This window comes from Psammomys obesus, unplaced genomic scaffold, assembly GCF_907164565.1.
Source record: "Psammomys obesus unplaced genomic scaffold, mPsaObe1.curated_primary_1811, whole genome shotgun sequence".
NCBI lineage: Eukaryota > Metazoa > Chordata > Mammalia > Rodentia > Muridae > Psammomys > Psammomys obesus.
In genome coordinates, this window is record NW_026596466.1 from 1,475,926 (window position 1) to 1,500,845 (window position 24,920).

Here is a 24,920-nt window from a genome sequence, read left to right on the forward strand (position 1 = left end):
CTATCTATCTATCTATCTATCTATCTATCTATCTATCTATCTATCTATCTAATGTATATGAATGCTCTGTTTTCACCAACACCAGAAGAGGTACCAGATCTCATTATAGACGGTGTGAGCCACCATGTGGTTGCTGGGAATTGAACTCAGGACCTCTGGAAAAGCAGCCAGTGCTCTTAACCGCTGAGCCATCTCTCCAGTCCCATCTTTTATTTTTTAATCCTTAATTTTAGTCTTTTTTTATTGTTTTGTCAAACGTTTACATAGCATAGTCCACCCAACACGCTCAATCAGCCAAGAAAAACAGTTTTCTTTGCTTTTTTGTTTATTTTACAGAGAGTTGTGAGCTGCCAATGTGGGTGCTAGGAATTGAACCCTGGTCCTTTTGGAAGAGTAGACAGTGCTCTTAACCACTGAGTCATCTCTCCAGCCCGAGAAAAACAGTTTTCAAACTCATAAAAATAATGTCCTGTGTGTAAAATAATAAAAATAAAATAATAATAATAAAATAAAAATAATGTGGCAGGTGCAGCGGCCAGGTGACCCCTATACACATGGTGGGCCTAGCAAGTGCAGATTGCTAGGGATTGGGGAGGTGGCGGGCAGCAGGGGAGGCTCATGGGAGGCTCATGGGGATCCTCTGCCTCTGGCTCACTTCCGTTAAACAGGGCTCGGCGTGTAAAAACACTTGCGGCCAAGCCTGATGATGTGAGTTCAGTCCCTGGGACCCAGACAGTGGAGAGGAGACCCGACCTCCCAGTTATCCTCCACACGTGGTGCGCCACTGCACAAACACACCCACATGTACACTCCTGTATGCTCGAATGCTCTCAAACGAAAAACTTTGAGGCTGAACAGATGCTCGCTGGTTGAGAGTGTTTATTGCTCATGTGGAGAACCCAGAAACACTGTGTGTGGCTCACCACCACCTACAGCTCCAGCTGCCTGGGGACGGATGCCCTCTCCTTGGCTTGGCTTCCATGGACACCCGCACATTCCTGGCGCTCATATACTGGGAACTGAACCCGGAACCTCACACATGGCAGACAAGCGCTCTGTCATTAAGCTGCAGTCCTCAAATGCCTTTACAAAACAACCTAAGGGCAGCCCACATGCTGCTCTTCCAGAGGACAGTTCCCAGCACCCAAGTCGGGCAGCTTACCACTGCCTGCACCTCGAGTCCCAGGGGATCCTGGTGCCTCTGTCCTCTGTAGGTGCCTGCAGACATGTACACTCATATGAACTACAAAAAGATCTTTAAAAAAAAAAAAAACAGCAAAAACTTAGATTCTATCATGTACCAGGATTACAGTCCCAGCCACTACGGAGGCCGAGGCACGGGATCAGTTCTGTGTCTCCCTCAGCTCCGTATCAAGTTGGACTAGCCTGGTTATTTAGGAAATGAAAGAAAGAGACCAGACCTCTCTCACTCAGGACTACACTGCTCTGGCTTCTGCCTCCACAGGCACGCACTCCTGTGTTCAGTCTACATAGTCTTTCTTTTCCTATTTGACCCAGAGTTTCATGTAGTGCAGGGTGACAGGCGAGCCCTCCCTGCTTCTCTAGAGCTGTGGTGACAGGCATGCACTACCTCCAGGCTTCATGCATGCCAGGTGAGCACGCCACAAACAAACTTCTCAGGAGGAGACACAATTACTGTATGTAAATGAGAGACTAATAGCTGCTTGACTTGTCCTGCGGGAGACAGAAACCTTACCTCAGCAGCCCCCGGGGTGGGGAGAAGGCATAAGCACGGACTTGTGGGTAGGCCCTCCGGAGCATGATGGCTAACAGGGCTGCAGCTCCGGCTCCCAGGCTGTGCCCTACCAGAACGAGCCTGTACTCCTAGAGGACAGAGGGCAGAGGGAGTTGAGGCCCAGAAGAACACAGGTGGAACGTGACAGGAACCATAAATACAAAATGAACGTTCTCACCGGAGCGACACTGAAGGCTTGGCTCAGAATCCCATCATTGATCAGTCTGCGGTAAATGTATCTGGCCGCTTGAGCAATTCCCTAAAGATACAGATGGGGTAGAGTCAACGGGTATGTTCTTGGCTTGTGGTCCAGAGGCTGGCTGCCACGAAGTGGGTGCTGCTTTGGATCTAAGTGAGTGGGCAGCACCAGGAACATCTAGCTATGCAGCAGACACATCTATGTGGTTCTGTGGACTAGTCCACAGCCACACAACACATGACTGAGCGCATCACCTACGGATGGAGGAGCGAACCTGGGGCCCTGTGTATGCTGGGTAAGCAACCAGCAGACCCTTTAGAAATTACTATTATGGGCTGGAGAAATCGATCAATGATTAAGGGCTTCTATCACAGGGCCAGGGTTCAGTTCCTAGCACCCGCATTAGGCAGCTCACTCCTAAGTCCAGCTTCACGGGATCTCTTGTTCTGCCCCTCTCTGGCCTCCATTGGACATGTGCACACATACACAAACACACATACATAAATATGTCTTCTAAAAAAATTAAAAAAAAAAAAATAGTCTGTAGGTTGCCAAGCCTGGTTCTCAATTTTTGCTGTGTAACCCAGCCAGGCCTTGCACGTCTTGTGTGAAAGTGTTGTGTGTGCAGATGCGTGGGTTGGGCCATTTGTGTGTGCATGTGTGGAGGCTAGAGATGGGCTCTGGGGAACTTCCTCTATTGCTCTCCACCATATATTTTGAGACAGGGTGTTCCTCTGGGCCTGGAACCTGCTGGTTCTGCTACACTGGCTGGCCAGTAAGCCCCGGAGATCTGCCTGTCTCCACTCCCCAGCCCCCACCAGACCTGGGGTTAGTCCAGCTCCTTACACGGTGCTGAGAACCCAGCCTCGGGTCCTGATGCTTGCGTGGCAAGCATCCTCCCAGCCCAAGCCTGGCACTTTTGGTCCTCCTGTCTCAGCCTCCCAAGTGCTGCGCCACCATGCCTGGATAATCTTTTTATAAAGATATTAAACACACCATTTAGAGACAGCCACACTGGGACAGGGGTCAAGGTTCCTACTGCTGGGCCTAGATGAATTCTAGTCTTGAGACCCAAATGGTGGAAGGAAAGAACTTGGTTCATAAGTTATTCTCTGGCACGCATGTTGTGACACACATGCACCTCACTCCTCACTCACACTTAAAACATAGTTTTGAGTTGTGTAAACCCACTCTCAAATTGGAGGACTACAAACCAAAGAAAGCAGAGGAAGTAGAGAAAGCTGTTTCTTGGTATTTTGAGCTTTCAAACTACAGCTGAGAGATGAAGAGAATATCTTGAAAGTGGGACACACTCAAAGGTTGTGTGGTAATGAAAGACCCCCAAACAGTGTTCTGGGGGCTCTGGCTTTGTGGCTTCTTGTTTTGGAAAGGTAGATGCTACAATGTATGCTCCACCACGGTTGATGGGGGTGCGGCAGAGCCGAGGACTGTTCCCAGAGGGTTAAACTGTCCGCTCTGCAGCAGCCCTCAACCTGCGGTTGCAGCTCCTTATAGGACCACACATCAGAAATCTCGGGTATCGTATATATACACCGATAGTTTTACTGATTTTTTTTGGTGGAGGTCTTTCTGAGACAAGGTTTCTCTGTGTAGCTTGGCTGTCCTGGAACTGGGTCTATAGACCAGGCTGGACTCGACATCAGATATCTGCCTGGCTCTTCCTGCTGAGGCTGGGATTAAAGGTGTGCGGTGCCACCATCCAGCTTGCATGTAAGATAGCCACATTATGATTCATAACAGTAGCAACATTACAGTTATGAAGTAGCAAATGAAAACAATTTTATGGCTGGGGGTCACCACAACATGAGGAACTGTATTAAAGGGCCCCAGTTTAGAAGCACTGTGTGAGAGCCTGGCTGCCCATTCAACAGCAAACAAAACTTTGTTGGCAGTCTCAACAAAGATATGGAAGAATGTAACTACTCTGTGGTCCAGAGAGGCGGTTCTGCGGTTAAGAGCAATTGGAGCTCTGGCAGAGAAACCAGGGTCAATCCCTAACTCCCATAAGGAGTCACAACTCCTGGTAACACCAATTCCAAGGGACCTGACGCCCTCTTCTGGCCTCTATGGTCACTGCAAACACATGGTATCCACGCAGACAAGCAAGCACTCGTGCATACACACAAGCAAAAACATTTTTTAGAGACACTCTTTTGAGAACTATAGTAAGACTGGAATGAGTTATGAAAGATAGACAGAATAAGGAAAAAGAGGATTTTCTCATTTCTTACTTATGTATTTATTAATGGGAGACCTGACTATGTAACTCAAGCCAGCCTCAAACTCATTATTTGTAGCTGAGGATGATCTGAGTCTGGTACCTCCTCTTCCTCAGCACTGGGACATAGGTGTGCACCACCACACCCAGGCTGGGATGCCAGACTCTGAAGCCAGGGTTTCGTGCATGCTAAGCAAATGCTCTACTGACTGAGCCACACCCCTACCCCTGCTTTAGTTAAGTTCTGGTGATCAGAAACAACTGATAACACAGTTGTTCAAAATAATATACCATTAATGGGCACAGCTCTGAAGAAGGCCATTCCTTTTTATTTATTTGTGTGTGTGTGCGTGTGTACACATTGAGTGTGGATACTCACATGCCAGAGCACACAGGTGCAGGTCTGAGGACACTTAGAGCCTCGGATGTTGGTTCTTGCCTCTGTTTGCTGGACTAGCTGGTCCCAGAGCAACTGAGGCTTCTCTTGCCTCCATCTTCCCACAGCTGAGACTAAAGTGCCCACTTGCTGTTTACATGAGACTGTCCAGTGAGCATAATCCAGAATCTGCCTGCCTCCACCCACCCAGTGTGGACATTACAGAGGCACACCTGCCACACCTGCTCTTGCACGTTGAGTGCTGGAGACCCAAATTCAGATCCTCACACTTGCCTGGCAAGCACTTCACCCGTTGAGCTGCTTCCTGGGCCCCATTCAAACAGATTTAAACACCCAATCTAGGGTTATTTAGACACCCTATCTCAAAAACTAAGGCAAAAAACAATTGAAAAAGACGTCCAACATCAACCTCTGACCTTTGGGTATACATACACAGGTGAACCTGCACACATACAGGAACACACACAAACATACATGCACAAACACTCAAACATAAAGAAGAATACTACAAGAAGCAACCTCACAAGGTGAGAGAGTAGAATAGAGGCTACCAGAGCTGAAAGTGGGGCCATTAGTGTTTAACAAGCTCAGAGCCAATATCACGGTTCATGAAAAATTAGGGTATAGATAGAAGACATGGGCACACACGCTGTAAAACACATGATGGCACTGAAATGAACTTTCATAAATGGTTAAAATGATAAATGTTATCCATCATCCATCCATCCATCATCCACACACTCACCCATCCATCTATCATCTATTCACCCACCCATCCAATCATCCATCCATCAATCCATCATCCACCCACCCACCCATCCATCCACCCATCTATCATCTATCCATCATCATCCATCCATCCATCCATCCACCCATCCATCATCCATACACCTATCTTCCCATCCATCTTGTGTTTTTTGGTTTATTGAGAGAAAATATCACTACAAAGCTCACATGGTCTAGACCTTGCCATGTAGTGAAAGACAGCCTGAAATTCATGATCCCCCTACCTGAGGCTCTCCAAGTCTGGAGTTACTATCCTTATTTTTACCAACATTTAAAAACCATCTCACACACATACCCGTTTGAAGTGGGGTTTTCCTCCTCCCTGGAGGAACTCTGCCCCACTCCACCCCCAAAGGACAGGAAGAAAGAAACAGAGAACTAGGCTGTGGCCACATCCACAGGGAACTTGTGGGTAGTGAGCTGTCCAGCCCGTGCAGCCCACGAGGCTGGAGCGCCATGCTGCTGCTCTGAGCATTTTTCTCAGACTTTAGAGGGAAACTGACTGGGGATGTAGCTCAGTTGACAGAATGTTCGGCTAGCATCTGTGAAGCCCTGGATTTGATCCCCAACCTGTAATCCCAGTGTTCGGACTGGAGACAGGGTTATCAGAAAGTTCATCTTTAACTACAAAGTGAGTTATGGGCTAGCCTGGGCTACAAATGACTCGTTCTAAAAGAGAAAAACAAAGAAGAAAAGGAAACAACAACTGCCTCATGTGTTTGATCTGACAGCCCACTCTCCCTGGCCTCTTTGAAATGGCCGCTCTCAAAATAAATGTACCTTGTGGGCCACAGAGTCCTGTATCTCAGCATCCAGCTCTAGGTTCTCACTCTCTGCAGACAGGTCGGTCAAGACGTCCTGTGAATGTGGAGACAGCAAGGTCAGCCTGCGGAGCTGCACATCAGGCGAAGGCTGCATGTGGTAAGGCTGGGGGCCTGGCCTCTTGCTCCCAGGACACTCTAAAGAAGGTGATCTCAACCTGGGGTTGAGATCCCCTGGGGCAACCCTTTCACAGCGTTCGCCTAAGATCACTGGGGAAACACAGATATTTATATTATGATTCATAATAGGAGCAAAATTACCGTTAAGAAGTAGCAATGAAAATAATTTTATGGTTGAGTTCACCACAGCACTGCATTAAAGGGTCTCAGTGTTAGGACAGCTGAGAAGCATTGCTCTAAAGGATCGCAGACAGTGCAGTCAGACAGCAGAGACAAATGTAACCCAGCCTCCTGCAGAGAACACAGGTGAGGCAGGAATGGCAATGGTGGAAGGGACAAAGGGCATCCAGAAGTACCTTTGTCTTGCAGTGATCTAAGGACCTTCCCAGCCTGGGGCATGTTTCTGGGTTTGAACAAAGCCCTGTGCTGGTCCTCAGAAGCACTCACTCAATGGCTCACTAAATAGTCCTAAAGATGCTGACAGGAGAGCTGGGCTGAGGGGCAGGGCCGACATGAAGGAATACACAGTAAGCACATGAGCATATGCGCCTCCCGGGCTGGGCTCCTGAAATTACAGGTATACATCGCCATGTCCTGCTCATTCCCACATGAGAAAAAGCCCCTCGGGCCATCTAGAGGCCACCCGGCACACTTAGTGCTGTGTACAGAGCAGGACTAGGAAAAGGTGCCAGGCAGGTCACAGAGCACCCACCAGGCTGATGGGGAACAGCACTCTGTGGGAAGCTGTGTGCACTGGAGGTCTCCAGAGAGAAAGGAAGAGCGAAGGCCTGTGCGCAGCATAAAGAACAGACGGGAGCAGGTTGTGTTGGGAGCATCCTTGCAACTCCAGCATCTGGGGACGCTTGGGAGCTACGTAGGAAGGGCCTGCCTGAAAAGAAAATGGATGGACTAGGATGATGAGAGCCTAGATGGGGACTGAGCCGACGGGAAACCTTTCTCTCGCTGCAGGGAAACAACTGGTCAGAAAAAGACTAGGAAAGAAGGATATAGCCTGAGGCTGTGAGATCTAAGATGATGGCTGAGATGAGGGCTCACTTACACTACAGACTGCGCTCAGGCCCTTCCTCATGGTGGGTTCAGCATTCTACCTTCATTAACAGCCTCTGACAGGGAGATACTAGGCAGGTACCACAGTACATGCCCAGGCTCTCTTCTTAGACCAGGTCTCACTATGTAGCCTTGGCTAGCCCAGAACTCACTGTATAAACCAGGCTGGCCTCTGCCTCTCAGAGACCTACCTGCCTCTGCTTCCCATGAGCAGGAATTAAAGTTGTGACACCATGATGTCCACCCTCCCAGCCCTCTTTATTAGAGTATTTTTATGTGTATGGGTGCTTTGCTTACAAATTATGTCTGTGCAACACATGCATGCCTGATACCCACACAGGCCAGAAAAAGGTGCTGGATCCCCTGGAAATGGAGTTACAGATGGTTATGAGCTGCTGTGTAGGTGCTGGGAATGAAACTCATGTAGGGCCGAGCCATGTTTCCAGCCCTGTTTTATTCTGATACAGGGTCTAAGTTGCTCAGGCTAGCCCTGAACTTTAAACCTTTGTTTCAGCCTGCAAAGCATCAGTGAGTCCAGGCTTGTCCTGCCTGCTCAGCAGTAACACTGGCCCTTTCTGGGGAAGTGAAGAACTAGGAAGTGAGAGTGGGGGTGGCAGAGAAGAAACCAGAAAGCAGATGCTGAAAGGGGAAAGACAGCTCAACAAGCAGAGCCAGGAGAGGACTGGAGGGGACAAGGGGCTCACTGTACCCGAGAAGAGCTAGCACAAGGAGACTACAGGAAGGGAGGGCCTGGAGAGAACCCCAAAAAGGAACCTGATAGTGTGTGGCTGCTTTTTTAACTTTGTGTGTACTGCACATGTGCACCCTCATGTGTGTGGATGCAGGCGCATGTGTGGATGCCCAGGTGTGGTGGCTGCCTCAGATGTCAGCCTCCACCTTGTCTTAGGCAAGGTCTCTTGTGGTTGATGTACATGCCAGGCTATCTGGTCCATGGGATTCCACAGAAAGCCCCATTTCCATCTCCCATTTTGCTGTAGAACAGAGGACCACAGACATGCTACCACCGCTGGCTTTTATGTGGATTCTGGGGACTGTATGCAGGTCCTTGCCCTTTACCACTTTACCACTGAGTCATCTCCCCAGCTGCCGTCCCCACCCCCTTTTTAAAATTCGGGCTTATTATGCACCCCAAGCAGGCCTCAAACTTGCCATCCTCCTGCCTCAGCCTCTGGAGTGGTGGAATTACAGGAGCGTACCACTGTACATGGCTCAGTGTATCTCCTGATACAAGACTGCTCTCGCTGTCCCATCAGGCTCTGGGTACAGAAATCAGAGAGTGGGCTTGGGGTCATGCAGGCATATCTAAGGGTCAGCAGGAGGCAAACCAAGCAAGTACCCCTCTAGTCTGTCTTGGAACATGCTGGCCTCTCTGCTGCCAACAGCTGGTAGCTACATGGGACCCACCTCCCCATGTCTCATCATCAGCGTTTCACAACCCACACTTGCTTCCTGGCTTCAGAGCTTCCCGTGGTTGCCTCACAGTGACTTCCTCTGTTCCTAACGGAAGCTCTCCCCTGCTCTAAGCACCCCTGGGTGCCCACGTTCCAATCTGTCAAGCACACCAGCATTACCTGGAGAGACATGGTACCTCTGATGGCGACCACAACAGCCTCCTTCCTGTGATCCAGGACCACTATGAAGGGCAGCTCATACACCTGGAAGATAAACCAGCACAAGGGCTACCTCACACGGCACAGACACCAGCAACTACAAAGAAACCTGGCTCTCTCTCTACCCTCCTGCCTCAGCATCCGAGGACTAGGGCTATAGGCATGCACCACCACACTTGGCAGGAGTTTTGGTGGAGGGTATGTGTACGTGCATGTGTGAAAAATGAGAGGACAGGCTTGGTGGTAGGTGCCTTTACCCACTGAGCCGTCTTACCAGCCCAACTGCAGAAATCTTAAAAGTTTTGCCAAGAAGCTAGGTGCAGTAGTGCATGCTTGTAATTCCAGCACTTGGGGAGGCAGAGGCAGGCGGATCTCTGTGAGTTCGAGGCCAGACTGGTCTACCAAGCTTGTCCAAAACAGCCAAGGCTACACAGAGAAACTCTATCTCGAAAAACAAAACAAACAAAAGAAAAGTTTTGCCAAGAGATTCTGTGGGCTGGAGAGCATAGATGGTTGGAGAGCCACTGAACAACGCTGAAAAGACTTCTGAGGCTGGTAGGTAGGCAAGCTCAGGTGTGTGCGCATGCCTTCTATGGAGAATAATCCATTTCAGGCCTGCACTGTGATCCCAGCTATTTAAGAAGCTGAGGCTGAAGCAGGAGGACAATGGTTTCAAGCCTGGGTCAGAGTAAGTTCTGGGACTGAATGGGAAAATCAGTGAGACCATCTCGAGAGTAGGGAGGCTGGGAATTAGCCAGATGGCTCAGTAAGTCGAGCTACTCACTGCTAAGCCTGATAACCCAAGTTCAATGTCCAGGACCCATATGCACACATGCACGCCCACACACAGACGCGCACCTGAGCATGCGCTACCACTAGATCTCACAGGCCTCTAGGACCCACATGTAGATACCCCCGTTTGAGACAGTACCTTGTCGTGAAAGCTTATGTGAATGAAGTCCCTGTACTGCAGCCCTGTGGTCCTCAGGATGGAGGAGAAGTGGCAGTTGTGCTGGTCACCCTCAACTGCATCGTACTCTGTCTCTCTGCTTCTGCAACTAGAGGAAGGGCAGGAGGTGGTTGTGGCCGCGGGAGGCCCTCACCGGCGCACATCGACCCCACTGTACGGTCTATGTGGAAACTCTAGAGGGCAGGTGACCACTACCACATAACCGGTCTTGAGTGGCAGGGGATGGAATCCATGGGTCTTGCACATGGAGCAAATGCTTTTTCATTGAGCTACTACATTCTGGACATTCATTCACTCATTCATTCATTCTTTCGTGCGTGCCCACGCATGTGCACTAACATGTACGTGAGCATGGGATGTCTCACTGAACTTGGCTGGCAGCCAGCAAGTCCCAGAGACCCTCCTGTCTCCCCACCTTATGGGGAGGGGGGGGGCACGGGCGGAGTCTGAACAAGCATTTTTACGTGGATGCTGAGGCTCCCAACTCAGGTCCCCACGCTTGGATAGCAAGTGCTTTACTGACGGAGCCAGCCCTCCAACCCTGTTACCAATATGAGGTACCAGGATGCCAGAGAAACTTCGGAAGCACCAGGGATCAAGCGTGAGAGCAAAGTACCCTGCGGCTGGGTTCCAGACTGGCACAGGTGAAAACTGACAGAAACATCACATGGGAAAGGTCACGGAAAATTTCTGTGGCTGGGGCCAGGGAACTGGCTTGGCACGCAAAGACACCACTGTCAAACCTGATGACCTGAGTTTGCCTGGGAGGGGATCCACACTCTCCCAAGCTGTCTTCTGCTCTAACATCCATGTCCACATACACACAGACAAACACACACACAGAACAAACAAAAATGTATCTTCATTTTTTTTTTCTTGAATTGCCTATCTGTATCCATCGGAAAGCCTTGCAGGGTGCAGCACCCCAGGAGGGACAGACACACCTAGCACTCAGATCCAGTTTCTAATCAGTATCTCCACCCTGCAAGTGGAGCAAGCACAGGCTGTGGCTGCAACACCTTCCATCAAAGCCAAGATGGCTCAGTGGCTAAACTCCTGCTGAGCTCAATCCTAGAACTCTCGGTGAGAGACAGAGCCAAGTCCTGAAGGCTGTCTTCTGACCTCCACACGTGTGCTACGGCATACAGTTTGCAAAGTTTGCACACATTAATAATAACATTTGGAAAATTTCCATTTGAGACAAATGAGGAAGCCACTTGTGGCAGCCTGTAATCCTAGCAGAGGATCAGGAGTTCAAGGTTATCCTTGGCTACATGAGACCCAGTCTCAAAACTGACAATTAACTAGGGAAGTGCCCAGAAAGTGACAGGGTCCTATCAAAAGGACACTGGAACCAGCCTGCACAGTCAGGTCAGGGCATGTGACTATCAACAGTTATAGAAACAGCAGCAATGAACCACAGCTGTGAATGAAGCAAGAAGCATGTGTCGGAACAGATACCAAGGAACAGGCAATCGTAAACTTTCTGTACAGTGGAGGAGATGAGGATTTGAGAAAACAGTAAGTGTCCACCCACTCCAGTCTAGTGACGATTGACTTATACAAGAACAAAGGGATTTGAAACCTGGACCTGGTGGATGAGGACTCACTAGGATGCTCGCCTAGTGAGTACAAGACCCTGGGTTCTATCAGGGGGGAAAAAAAGGCTGGTAGGTAGTTTAGTGGTAAAGAGTACTCGCTGTGCAAACAGGAGGACCAGAGTTCAAACCCACAGTAGCCATGTACTAGGTCAGGTGTGGCCACGAGTATGTCTGTAACCCAGCCCTGTGAGGTAATGGGGTGGAGACAGGAGGATGGCTAAGGCTACTGGCCAGCAGCTTAGCTCCAGGGTCAATGAGAGACCCTAAGACAATAAAGTACAGCAGGACACCGACACCCTCCTATGGTCTCCGAACCCACACGCATGCATGTGCACACACATGCACACTCAGATACATACCACTTTCATCTAGTACACACATGCATATTATTGGGACAGCAGAAAGAATTCAAATACAAGTTACCAGTTAATGATCAATGATAACTTTCCTGATTTTTATAATTTCACTGTGATGGCTGTTGTGAGGAAATCCAGGCAGGTTGTTAACAGATAAAGGAGCATGAGCTGGCAAGATGGCTGAGCGGGAAATTCACTTGCCACCAAGCCTGACAATCTGAGTCCGATTCCTAGAGTATGAGAATATATTTTCCTGAAAATCCCTCTTGCCTTCAGAGACTGAACATTTTTCGGATCTTGCAATCAAGTTCATGATATATCCTGAGATAGTTTTAAACCATGACCTCAACCTGCTGTCCTACTGTGTAATAGGTCTGCCCCTAAGAGAACAATGTAACCAACCTTAATATGCAGTGATGTCTCACTGAATCAGCTTCTACAAGTAAAGCTAAACGCTCAGTTCCAATCTTTTGTTTGTTGTTCTGTTTGGTTCGGCTTTCCAAGGGTTGGAACTCACTCTGTAGGCTAGGCTGGCCTCGAACTCACAGAGATCTGCCTGCCTCTGCGTCTCTGAGTGCTGGAATTAAAGGTGCGCACCACCACTGCTTGGCCTGCACAGCTCCATTCTTAAACTTTTCTTTCCAAGAACCAACCCAGCATAAAGTGTGTGTGTGTGTGTGTGTGTGTGTGTGTGTGTGTGTGTGTGTGTGTGTGCATGCTGTGGCGATCATTTGCTGAAACAGCCAACAGGCTAAGAGTGGCCTTAAGCGATGACTGTCCGTGGATGTTGGAAGCAACATGCACACGTAAGTCGATCACATCTTTGTGTGGTTCTGAGTGCTGTTCTGGGTCAGTAAAGTAACTTCTTCCCTTGTCAAACTCAGTCTAAGATTTCTGTAGAAAAGCATGCCTCCTTCCCTCCCTGTACCATGGTTTCAAAAAACCATGGTAGGGACAGGCAGGACATACAGACAGCAGACAAAGACCAGACAGAGAAAGGCCACAGACTGCAAACTACAGACAGACAAAAGACACGGAGGGAAGCGGACAATTCACATTTGGGCCAGCTCTCTGGAAACTATTCCAAAGGGAAGCCTGTACTTTTCATTCTTTAATGTGACATCCGTGCAACCACGTTAGGAGGGAGCATTGTCTTCTATCTTCCACATCCGCACTCACACATACAGATAAAATAAATGTAATCACAAGTAGCTTTTTAAAAATTCGCAACTGCCACACGTGGCAGCATACACCTTTACTCCCAGAACTTGGGAGGCAGAGGCGGTCATCTTGGAGAGTTCAAGGCCAGCTAGATCTACATTTTGAATTTCTTTCAGGCCAGCCACAGGCAACATAGGGAGACCTTGTCTCAGAAAAAAAAAAGAGAGAGAGAGAGAGAGATAAAGCATAGACTCTAGAGGACTCAGGATACACGAGTTACAGATCTAGACAGATTCAAGCTAAAGGACTTATGCCTTCTTTGTTCTATTCTTACATGCTTTCAACATGTATATTTTCTTAAAAATCCCATGAGGGGACCACACCATGCTGACCTACCAGTCGCCACCAATCCTGCACAGCCCTGTAAACGGGTTTCTATAGATGTACAGGGGCCATCCATAGGCAGCTGCTGCAAACGGCATGTAGTGGTGGCAGTTTTCCACCTCTGCATCCAAATCAGCTTCCTAGGAGAGAATGAAAAGAAGCCCTTTTAGGTGTGTGTGAGAGACAACAATGGAGAAAGCTGTGTGTTTGAGCCTCAGGTGCCTGTCTTCACCTTCCACCTTGTTGGAAAAACAATGTTTGTGGGATACCCGAGCTGGCTTGTTTTCCAGCCTCCTAACTGTCCCGTCCCCAGCTCCCATCTCGCCTTGAGAACCCTGGGATCACAGAAGCACTCAGTATGGCAGCCTACATGTGAGTTCCAGGAATCTGCACTCCGGCCCCACGCTGCCGAAGCATACACTTGAGCTACTGAGCCTCACCCAACTGAGGTCTTACAGCTGGACTCCAGCTTCCAAGTCTTCCTGCTCATTCCTCCTTGACTCTCAAGACTTTTCTCCCATGTGTATTTGTGGTGCACCTGTGTGTTTCATAAAGGTGTAGGCACTGGTGTGTGTGTGCATCTGTTTGTGTGTGGAGGCCCACGGTTCACATGAGAAGCCTCACTCTTCCACCTTATTCATGGAGGCAGGGTCCTTAACTCAAATCCAGGGCTCACTAACTTGGGCAGTCTCGTAAACACCTTTCAGCCGCTCCTATCTTCACCTTCCAAGACTAGAATTTCAGGCCAACACACCCACCCAGCATTTACATGGGTTCTGGGGAGCCAAACTCCAGCCTTCATACCTGTGTGGCAAGAGTTTAACAGCTGAGCCATCTTTCCCGCCTCTTGTAGGGGAAAAACTGTTTGTTTTTAAAGACCCTGTCTTTAGAAACCTCTGGCTGTCCTGACCCGGAACTTGCTTTGCAAACTAGGCTAGCCTTGAACTCAAAGATCTACCACCTCTATCTCCTGAGTGCTGGGACCAAAGGCATATGCCACCATAGCTAGCATTTTTTTTTTTTCTTTCTTTTGCTTTTTTGAGTTAGGGTTTCTTTGTGTAGCCCTGGCTGTCCTGGACTCAGGCTGTCCTTGAACTCACAGGGATCCACCTGCCTCTGCCTTCCTGGCTGGAACTAAAGACGTGTGCTACCATGCCAGCCTCACACCTAGCACTTTTATTTTTTGAGACAAAGTCTCAGTATGTATCTCTGGCTGGCCTGGAACTTGCTACACAGATCAGGCCAGCCTTGAACTCTCAGACCCACCAGCTGCTAAAAAGCTGGTTTTTAAACGGCCAGCAATGGATTCCACCAGAAATGTGAGGGAGGAAGGCAGGAATCCCTGGTGGGTTTTCTGACTCTTCAGGAACTTCCTGCACAGAGGCCTTCATAGCTTTCCAGCCAGCAACAAGGGTGCTGTTGGTACCTGGAGGAGGTGTATCACAGGGGAAAGTCTTTGAGGTTTCAAAAGACTCACACCATTCCCAGAAGCTCTTTCTCTTCCTCATGGTTGTCTTATGATGTGGGCTCTCAGCGACTACTTCAGCGCCAGGCCTGCCCGCCCACTGCTGACAGCCAAGAGCTCTACCCCTCTAGAACTGTAAGCCCCAAATAAATGCTTTCTTTCATAAGTTGCCTTAGTCCTAGCATGTCACAGCAGCAATGCCTGAGGGACTCCCAACAGCATGGGTGCAATCAGTGCCTGGCTGCCATGGCTTCTCTGTGTTATTTTCTTGAGGGTTTACCTAGAAGTGTGCACAAGATTCTGGGTTCTACGCCCAACAATGCAAAAAGGGATAGAGGAAAAGAGGGAGGGAAGGAAAGAGAAGAATGAGTTAGTTTTGTCCCTTCTATCGTGTAGCCTAGGGTGGCCTGGAACTCACAATCCTCCTGCCTCTGGGCCCTACTGCTGGACAAGCAGGTGTGCACTGCCATGCCCAGCATGACTCTCTCTTAGGGAAACATAAACATCTAGGGCAGGAAATTTTTCATCAGGCAAAGCTAAATCTGTTTCTGCTTTCTAGACCTACATTGAAAACACACTCTGGGGTGACTCAGGCCCCATCCCAGAAGAAATTCTTCTGGAAGACAGGACCCAACACTGATTTTCCTACAATGCAACTTAGACAGTAAGACTGAAGTGAGCTTCCTGTGCCTGGGATCTGGGCGATTCAGTGCAAAAGCTATGGAAATCGTTCTTGGCTACACCTCTCTTCTTCCCCGTCTGCCTCCCTCCCTTCATTCCTCCCCCCCTTCTTCTCTCTTCTTACACAGGGTCTGTTTCTAGCCTGGGTCTCACTACATTGCCCAGGCAGTTGACTCACAATCTTCCTGCTTCATCCTCCTGCGTGCCCCATGCCAGGCTTTGGCTGCAGGACTCTGGAGATCTACACAGAAGCACGAACGTCAGAGGTGGCTCGGTCATTACCTGAGACTGCCCTGGAGAGTGGGTGACGACCTCCCGAGGCTCCAGGCTGTTGCTGATATTGTCCTGCTGCTGGTGGAGAAGGGTGAAGCCTGCCGCAATATCACTGGGCACCAGGTCTGTGTCCTGGGTGGGAAAGCACAATGGCCTGCCGTAAAACCCATCTGACTGCCTGGCACCCTCAGCACCCAGGTGAACAGAGTTCATAGGCAAACGTGCAGGTATGTTACATAGAAAGAGGTATTTGTTGCTTTCTGTTTGCGACAATCTTGTGCAGCTTAGGTTGGCCTTCAGCTTACCGTGTAGCTAAACATGACCTGGAATTTCACATCCTCCTGCCTCCACCTCCCAAGTATAAGCACATGTCACGTGTTTAAGTGCACGTGTGCACATGCCCCAGAGGCTAGAAGGTGTTGGAGCCCCTGGTGATGGAGTCACAGGCATTTGTGAGCTAACCAATGAGGGCGCCGGGAACTGAATGCAGGTCCTCTGCATGAGCAGGGAGTGCTCTTAACCACTGGGCCATCTCTCCAGTCCTTAAAGACATACTTTAAAGAGCATCTTCCTTTGTGGGGTTTCTTAGTATTTTTCACATCTTGTCCTCAGACAAATCTGCTAGATAGATCATTTTATCATAATTTTATTTTAGGTGACTTATTTTTCTTAAAAAAGTGTGTCTGTGTGCAAGTGCACACATGCCAGGGTACATGTGTGAGAGTCACAGGGCAACTCTTACAGACTGGTTCTCTCCTCCTAACTTGTTTTGGGGTGGGGGTCTCTCTTTTCATACCTCCTGGACTGTGTTCTCCAGGCTCAATAGCCTGTGAGCTTCCATCCTACCAAAGGAGCGCTGGGATTAAAGGTGTGCGCCAGGGCATCTGGCTGATGTGAAGTTTATATTGGTACATACTCAGTGGCAGATTCATGAGGATGAACATATGATTTCTGGGTATGCTGTGCCTTGAAAGAAACCAGAAACCAGTAAAACACTAGTGAGGCTTCTTGTATGGACAATCATACAAGTCAGAAATCCTCTACCAGTTGAGCCTGGTGGCACATGTCTGAACTGCAGGACCCAAAGGCGTGAGAATGGCAAGTTCAGGGCCAGCCTGAGCTATACAATGAGTCCTTTTGTCAAAAAAGGAAGGTTGAGGCAGCAGGCCACAGGATGAGCGGCTCAGTTAAAGGCAGTCACATGCAAGCCTGACAAAATGAATGTGATACCCAGAACACACTTGATAGAGGGAGGGAGCCAACTCCTGCCGGCTCTCCTCTGACTTCCACAAATGCCACGCACCTCCCCACACAAACAGTTAAAAACAAGCAACTGAACAGAATTCCCCACCAGAAGCAGGCACTTCTGGCCCACGGGAAGAACCTGATCGGTCCACTGGGCCTGATGGACAGAGAGTGTCTATGATGCACGAACCCCTGTGTTCCAGCTCCAGCCCGGCATGACACCTGTCTCCATGGAGCACACCTGTCATCTCTTACACGTAGGATACAGAGGCAGGAGGACCAGGGGTTCAGGTCACTCTCAGCTAATGAGACCCTGTCCCCCAAAGGTAAAAATGGTAGTAACTAAATACCACCTCTCCCTCTAGATATCCTGAGATTGGGTTGTAAGATTTAGAAGAGAGCTGGAAAGTTGGCTCCGTGGCTAAGAATGCTTGTTCTCCTGCAGAGGACTGGAGTTCAGTTCCAAGCACCCAATCAGATAGTCTCACAACTCCCTGTAACTCCAGCTGCAGGGGAGCTGACACCCTTATCTGGCCTCCTTGGGTACCTGTGTACATGAGGCATACACTCACACATATGCAACTAATAAAAATAAAAACAAGTTTAAGCCCAGCAGTGGTGGTGCACACCTTTAATTCCAGCACTCAGGAGGCAGAGTCAGGCCAGCCTGGCTTACAGAGAAAATTCTAGGTCAGCCAGGGCTTCACAGAGAAACCCTGTTTCGAAAAACCAAAAATAAGTGATAAAAATTCAAACAAGTCAAAAAGGAAAAAAAGTATTTACAGGCACACTTCTTAGGTCCCCACAAAGGCCACTGGTGTGCACCTGCTGCCACACACGCTGCTAGCTCCCAACAGTTCAAAGTCAGACACTACAGAGAAGCGAGACAGAGAGAGACAGAGAGAGAGGAAGGTGCACAGGGTGTCAAAAGGAATCTTCTCTTTTACTTGGTTTCTGTACCAAAAATAACAGTAGTTGCCACACATCCGTTACACAAAGAGACACATAGAGAGGAGAGAGAAAGCCGAGCATGTCCAAGTCCTTGGGAAGCTCATCCTAAACAATGGCTCCCTTTGCACCTCAGCCACTAGTCAGGGTAAGCAGCAAGAAATATTTCTTTAAATTATTTTTTACATTCTTTTGTGTTTATGTACATGGACAGAGGGCGGAGGACAACTTGCAGGAGTCAGTTCTCGCCTTCCACTTATGTGGGAACTCAGGTCATCAAGTGCCAGGACTTGCCGAGACATTTTGCCAGCCCTGGAATGCCGGACATTGTGTATCTGCTGACTACGCTGGACACAGGAGATATAAAAAGACAACTGGCAGATTCTTTCCTAATGCTATTTAGTTCCTTAAAAACAGTGCGTAGCTGGACTGTGGTGAACCAATATCAAAGAAAGGACACGCCTAGCCACCAAGAAAGGGGCTGAGGGGAGGGCTGGGCTGGGGATCAGCAAGGACAGCACATGCCTAGACACATGAAGCCTTGGGTTGCGTCCTTGACACCAAAAGAAACAGGACATGGTGATGCGTGCCTGTAATCCCAGCACTGAGGAGGTAGATGAAGCTGTGTCAGAAGTTCAAGGTCATCTTTGGCTACACAGTCAGTGTCAGGCCAGCCTGGGTTACAGGAGACCCTGTCTCAGTCAAGCAAAACAAACCAGGGGCAGAAAAGGCCTGGCCAGCCTTCCAGTTAACTGTGGCCTGCCACGCCACTCCCCACCCTCCCTGGGCAGTATATTTTCAGCCCTCCTTGCTGCTGCCTGCCACGCCCCCCGGGTATCATAGTCCGGAACCCCAAGCCCAGGGGTCCAGGTCCTCAGAGCCATTTTAGGGTGGCTCACATGGCTCAGTACAAAGTGCTCCTCTTCCCGCAGTAACAGGAGAAAAAGCCCACGGCAGAGCCCTTCCGCTTACAGAGAAGTAGGTGGAGAAGAGTTCAGCTGTGCTGGAGAAGGCCACTCTGGTGTTGTCGTCCTGCCCCACGCAGCAGCAGCAGAACTGCACTCTGGTCTCCCACACGCTCTTCGCAGCTGTCTTCAGGCCAGTCAGTAACTGGTTGGAGCTGTTACTCTCCAGGTGTTCAGGCCTCATTTTTCCACCCAGCGGGTCAAAGACAAGGATGATGGTGACCATGGTTGCAGCAATGACAATCCAACTGCGAAAAGTAAAGCATGGGGAAGGTTTGACCACTGAGCAGGGCAGGTCCACTCCAAACACACAGGCTAAGCTGTTTCTGCACTGCGGAAGGAAAGGGGTCTGTCTGTGACAAGCAATTTTCTTCTAGAAGGTTCCGTGTGAGGGTCAGTGAGAGGGCTCAGGAGGTAAAGGTACTTTCAGCCAAGCCTGAGGACCTGAATTTGACTTCTGGGGCCCACATGATGAAAGGAGAAAAGCAACTCCTGAACGCTATCCTCAGACCTCCAACATGTGCCACATCATGAATACACACACACACACTTACATAAATAAATATAAAAAAGGAAAAAAGTTCCCTCACGAATCCAGAGCTAACCTAAGTCCCAAGAAGACCAGAGATTAAAGCCCAGAAAGGAAACAAGGAGTTGCGGGGTGGGCAGCGTTGTAGCCTGGACACAGGCGTCACTGGAGTTAGTTCTCAGACGCCCTGGCTATGACCTAGCTGCTCCTCAACTCTCTGGGGTTCTCATAGTAAAACAAAAAGAATGTCCCCACTATGGAACACTCTGATAGATGCCCCCATTGAACTATTTCTGTTTGTGTGTGGTGTATAGATGTGTTCATGCGGATGAGTGCATGTGTGTGTAGAGGCCAGAGGTCAACATAAGGGGTGTTCCTTGATCGCTCTCCACCTTACTACAACAGGGTTCTTACTGAGCATAGCGCCCAGTGATTTGGCTAAGCATTCTACATCAGTAGCCGAAGTGTGGGGATCTTAACTGAGGTCCTCACATTCTCCTGCAGGCTTCAACCACGGTACCACATATTCAGCCGTAACTATTTCTACACTGCCCACGGCAAGCAAAGCCCTGGGCGTGCTCTGCTATAATCCTGCTGCTAAGATGCAGACTCTGCTGTCCCTGTCTCTGCCTCAGGGATGCAGCTCCAATGCCAGCCTCCGTTTCCTTACTCATGATGCAGAGGGACAAAACTAGACTATTGGTGAGATGATCAGCAGGTGAGGAAATCTACTGCTCTAGCCTGATAACCCAAGTTCAATACCTGGGACCCACACGGGTGAGAGAGAGAACTGACTCCCACAAGTTGTCCTCTGACTTCCACATGTGCCATAGCATATACGCACACCTCCCCACACTGGTAAGTAAATGAATGTTTAAAAAAGTAAAGATCTTTACAGAAGATAAAAACGCATCATGAACCTTGTTAAGATGATTATATACCATTTCAATTCCTGGCACTGGTTCTCTTCTCACCTCTAACCTTTTCTACGGCCACTGGTTTTGCTCTCTCTCTTTTTTTTTTGTAAGATTTATTTTATTTTTATATTATGTGTGTGTGTGTGCATGTGTGCATGAGTGCAGGTGTTCTTGAAGCCAGAAGAGGGCACCAGATCCCCCGGAGCTGGAGTTACAGTTAGCTGTGAGCCTTCTGATGTGTGCTGGAAAGCAAACTCAGGTTCTCAACAAGAGCAGCAAGTGCTCTTAACCACTAGGTCATCTCTAGCCCCTCATTTCTGTTGTTAAAGAATTAATCAATCTATTCATCCATTTAATGTGTGCACGAGTTGCTGGTGGGTATATGAGAACATGACAGAAGGTATTCTCCTTAATCAATTTCCGCTTATTCCTCCAAAGCAGGGTCTCTCTGTCTGAACGTGGGGCTCATGTTTTCTGGGCTAGGCTGAAAGGCAGTAAGGCCCAGTGACCTGCTGCTCACCACTGTTCTTGGAGCGCAGAGGCCCAGCTTTTCTCGTGAGTACTGGAAACTGAACCCCAGTTCTCACAGTATGACGAGTGCTCTGAAGTGCTAAGCCATCTTTGCAGCCCCTCTTCCCTGTGAGGACAGGGAAGAAGGTAAAAAACATCTCTAAGTCTCCATGAAAGGCCTCACCCTATGTCAGAAAGTTTAGGACAAAAGGGTGCTGTACCACCCAGAAATGCACCCAAGGAGAAGCTAGGAGTAGGAGGAGCATCTCACCTGACAATGACAGTGACGATGATACCAATCACAACTGTCTTGTCACATTGGATTCCTTTTACCACCCAGGCGGCCCCCAGAGAAGCCCAGACCATCTCTGGTATGAAGAGTGCCAGGCGGATGTAAAGCAGCTTAGGCATAGACTTCCGAGGTCCAGGGTTACAAATGGTTCCTGGAACACAGAAAAGAAGCAATTGTTCACGAGCCTCCCAAGATGCAGAGCTGCTGTCCAACTACCAGGGGCATGGAGAGACGGCTCAGCTGATAAAGTGCCTGTTATAAAAGTATGGGGACCTGAGTTCAGCTCTCTAGCATCCACATGAAAGCTGAGAGAGAGGTGCTGTGTGTCTGCAGCTGGAGGGCTGACAGGAGTGGAGATGGGTGGACTCCTGGAGCTAACTGGCCAACCGGCCTGGCTGAATTTATGAGCTGTAGGCTCACTGAGACCCAGTCTCCTCAAAAGATAAGGTGGAAGCCAGGCATGGTGGTGCACGCTTGCAATCCCAGCACCCTCGGAGGCAGAGGCAGGGGGGATTTCTGTGAGTTCAAGGCCACAAAGTGAGTCCAGGACAGCCAAGGCTTCACAGAGAAACCCTGTCTTGAAAAAAAAAACCAACAAAACAAAACCAGAAACCCAAAACTTGACCTGGACCTCTACCCTCCACACACCCCTTATACACCTGTACACACACACACACACACACACACGCACAGGCACTACAAGGGTTAGAAAGACTGCTCAGCAGCAGTTAAGAGCGTGTACTGCTCTTGCAAAGAACCCCAAACTGGCTTTCAACACCTACACCAACACCTGTATTGGAGCACTCACAACTGCATATAAATAAACCCAGCTTCGGGGGATCTGACCCTCTGGCCTCCATGGGCACCTGCATTCACATACACACACCACACTCAGCCTCAGACACACTACATTTAGAAATAAAACCAATCTTAAAAAAGAACATAGCCACAGAACATGTCTGCATTCTGCGGTGCCCACCACTTTGACTTCTGCTTGGAGACCCGCAAGCGACAAAGCCAGCGGTGTGGTTACATGCCTTTCATCCCAGAACCCCTGTTTTGGCACAGGACCTGGCTTTGGTTCTCAGCTCACAATTGTCTGCAACTCCAGTTTAGGGGAATCTGATGCTCCTGAGGGCTCCTGCATGCACATGGTACATTTGCCTTCATTCAGACACACGTATATACATAAAAGTAAATGAATATATTTTTAGAAATTTAAATCCTCGGCCAGATGGTTGTGGCACACGCCTTTAATCCCAGTGCTTGGGAAGCAGTGGCAAAGGAATCACTGTGAGTTCAAGGCCAGTCTGGTCTATAGAGAGAGTTCCAGGACAGGGCTACACAGAGAAACCCTGTCTTGAAAAACAAGACCAAACAAAGAAACAAACAGTAAAAAGCCTCACGGTGGGACTGGCTGTGTGGCTCAGTTCTAGAGTGCTTGCCTAGTAAACGTGAACCTGCAATACAGCATAAGCCAGTAACCTCAGCACCCAGGAGGTAGAGGCAAGAGGACCAGAAGCTCAAGACAAAATACCCTGTCCTCTATGCTGGGTAGTGGTGGCGCACACCTTTGATCCCAGCACTCAGAAGCCAGAGGCAGGCAGATCTCTGAGTTCAAGGACAGCCTAGTCTACAGCCAGGGCTAAACTGAGAAACCTTGTCTTAAAAAAAAGAAAAGGAAAGAAAGAAAAAGTGACAAAGCGAAGGGTGGAAAGTGTTGCAGAAACTTCAGGTTCACTTCTGAGACTCCCTGAGAGTTAAAGCTCCTTCTGGGCTCTAATGAGGAGGCCCCCATAAGCACTGGCCAAACTGGACTACTTCTGAGAACCACAAGTGCCACTGTGGGTGTAATTATACTAGGGCAACAGGCATGCAAGAGGACTGCCCCAGCAGAAAGGGAAATCGTCATGAGATTCTGACAGCCAGGAGGATAAACTTCCCGTCTGCTGGACACCTTATTGGACCGTGCTAATAAATACTTTAATACCCATTATTCTCTCATCCTCACCAACTGTGGGTGTGTGGCCATCTCATTTTACAAACAAAAAAACTGAGGCTCAGATCTTGATACTTGTGTGTTTGTGTATGTGTGGTGTGTGTATGTCCCTACTATTTCCCATAGAAACCAAAGGGGAATGATGGGTGCTTTTTGCTATCACTCTTCACCTTACTTTTAAAAGGATTTATTTTATTTTGAATTATGTGTTTGTGTGGGGAGCTGAGGCGTGTGAGTACAGGAATCCATGGGGGAAAACCAGAGGCTTGGATCCCTATGATCTGCAGGCAGCTGTGAGCTATTCCATGTAGGTGCTGGGAATTGAACTGGGATTCTCCTCAAGCGAGCATAAAGTCTTAACCTCTGGGCCACTCCCCAGGCCTTGCATTTCTGAGACAGGGTCTCTCACTTATCGACTTAACTAGGCTGGTTGGCCAGTGAACTCCAGGTACCTGCCTGCCTCCGTCCTTTCAGAACTGAGATCACAGGCTCATGACTGCAGCATAAGCACTGATTTGAAATGTTACTCAGAGCGAAGGGCACTCAATGCTCTTCCAGAGAACCTGACTTCAGTTCCTGGTACTCACAACTGCACTGGACTCTAACCCCAGGGGGTCCAATACCCTGTCTATCTAGACTCTACAGGCACTCCCACAGTTACGGTATTCCCACACAGACATCCTCATAATTTAAATTTAAATAATTATGGCACCACACAGCTCAGGGGTGAGCAGACCTCTGTAAATTCAAGGACAGCCTGGACTACATGGCAAGTTTCATATATACCTGGGGATACATAGAGAGACCCTACCTCAAACAAACAAAAACATGTAAAAAAAAAAAAAAAGGCACTATCAAGCCTCCTGCTCGGCATTTATATGGTAATTGATTTTTAAATTTTTATTTACATTTATTTATTGTGTATGAGCACATGTGTGCCATGGCACAAAAGAAGTTGGAGTACACGTGCAGGAGCCTTTTCCTCCTTCCACCGTGTGGGGTCAAATTCAGGTCAGGCTTGGCAAGCACTGCCTCTACCTGTGGAACCATCTGGCTGGCAGTCCAGTACTCTGAGGAACAAAGGGAGCCTCTTACTAAGTAACAGTGGTGGATGTGACCCTAGCAAACCAGGAACTGGTCCTCCATTGCACTGGTAGGATTCTAGCTATGGATGTATTCTAACATGGCCAGCAGCATCTGTGATTGAGGCTTTCCACACAAAAGCTCTGACACAACATTTACCAAATAACAGAGAAACAAACAGATGGGGTGTGTCTAAGTTTCCAGAGAATAAATGAGATATTGAAAAGAGCTGCATCTACTCAGAAAAACATTATTTTAAATTCTTTGATAATTTCCTAAGTGTACATGGCAGATTTTGGTCATGCCCTTCCTTGGTCCTCCCACTCCCTCTGGGCCCTCTTCCTGAGAAGTACCCTCCTATCTTCTGTGGGGTTTTGTTTTGTTTTTGGTTGATTTGAATCACTGCGTTGTGATTCAGAGGGACTGCCTGGGTATGGGTGGGGAGTTATTCCCAGGAACATGGGCAACTGACCAGTGGCTACATCACTAAAGAAAAATGGCTCCCCCAGCCCCTAGCAACCAGG

General features: G+C 48.8%; 1 protein-coding gene across 2 annotated transcripts in view; it reads right to left on the bottom strand.

The window, feature by feature from the left end:
- Daglb (diacylglycerol lipase beta) overlaps positions 1-24,920 on the bottom strand; it is a 37,591-nt gene that overhangs the window by 6,774 nt on the left and 5,897 nt on the right. Inside the window, exons 3-11 of one of the 2 annotated variants that reach the window (XM_055598634.1) lie at positions 21,294-21,465; positions 19,074-19,314; positions 15,918-16,040; positions 13,502-13,629; positions 9,949-10,075; positions 8,979-9,062; positions 6,158-6,235; positions 1,935-2,015; positions 1,718-1,845 (exon numbers count right to left, since the gene is read on the bottom strand). In XM_055598634.1, coding sequence (XP_055454609.1) covers positions 1,718-1,845; positions 1,935-2,015; positions 6,158-6,235; positions 8,979-9,062; positions 9,949-10,075; positions 13,502-13,629; positions 15,918-16,040; positions 19,074-19,314; positions 21,294-21,465 — 1,162 coding nt within the window. The remainder of the gene's footprint in view (positions 1-1,717; positions 1,846-1,934; positions 2,016-6,157; positions 6,236-8,978; positions 9,063-9,948; positions 10,076-13,501; positions 13,630-15,917; positions 16,041-19,073; positions 19,315-21,293; positions 21,466-24,920) is intronic. The other variant, XM_055598635.1, reaches the window with a different exon arrangement.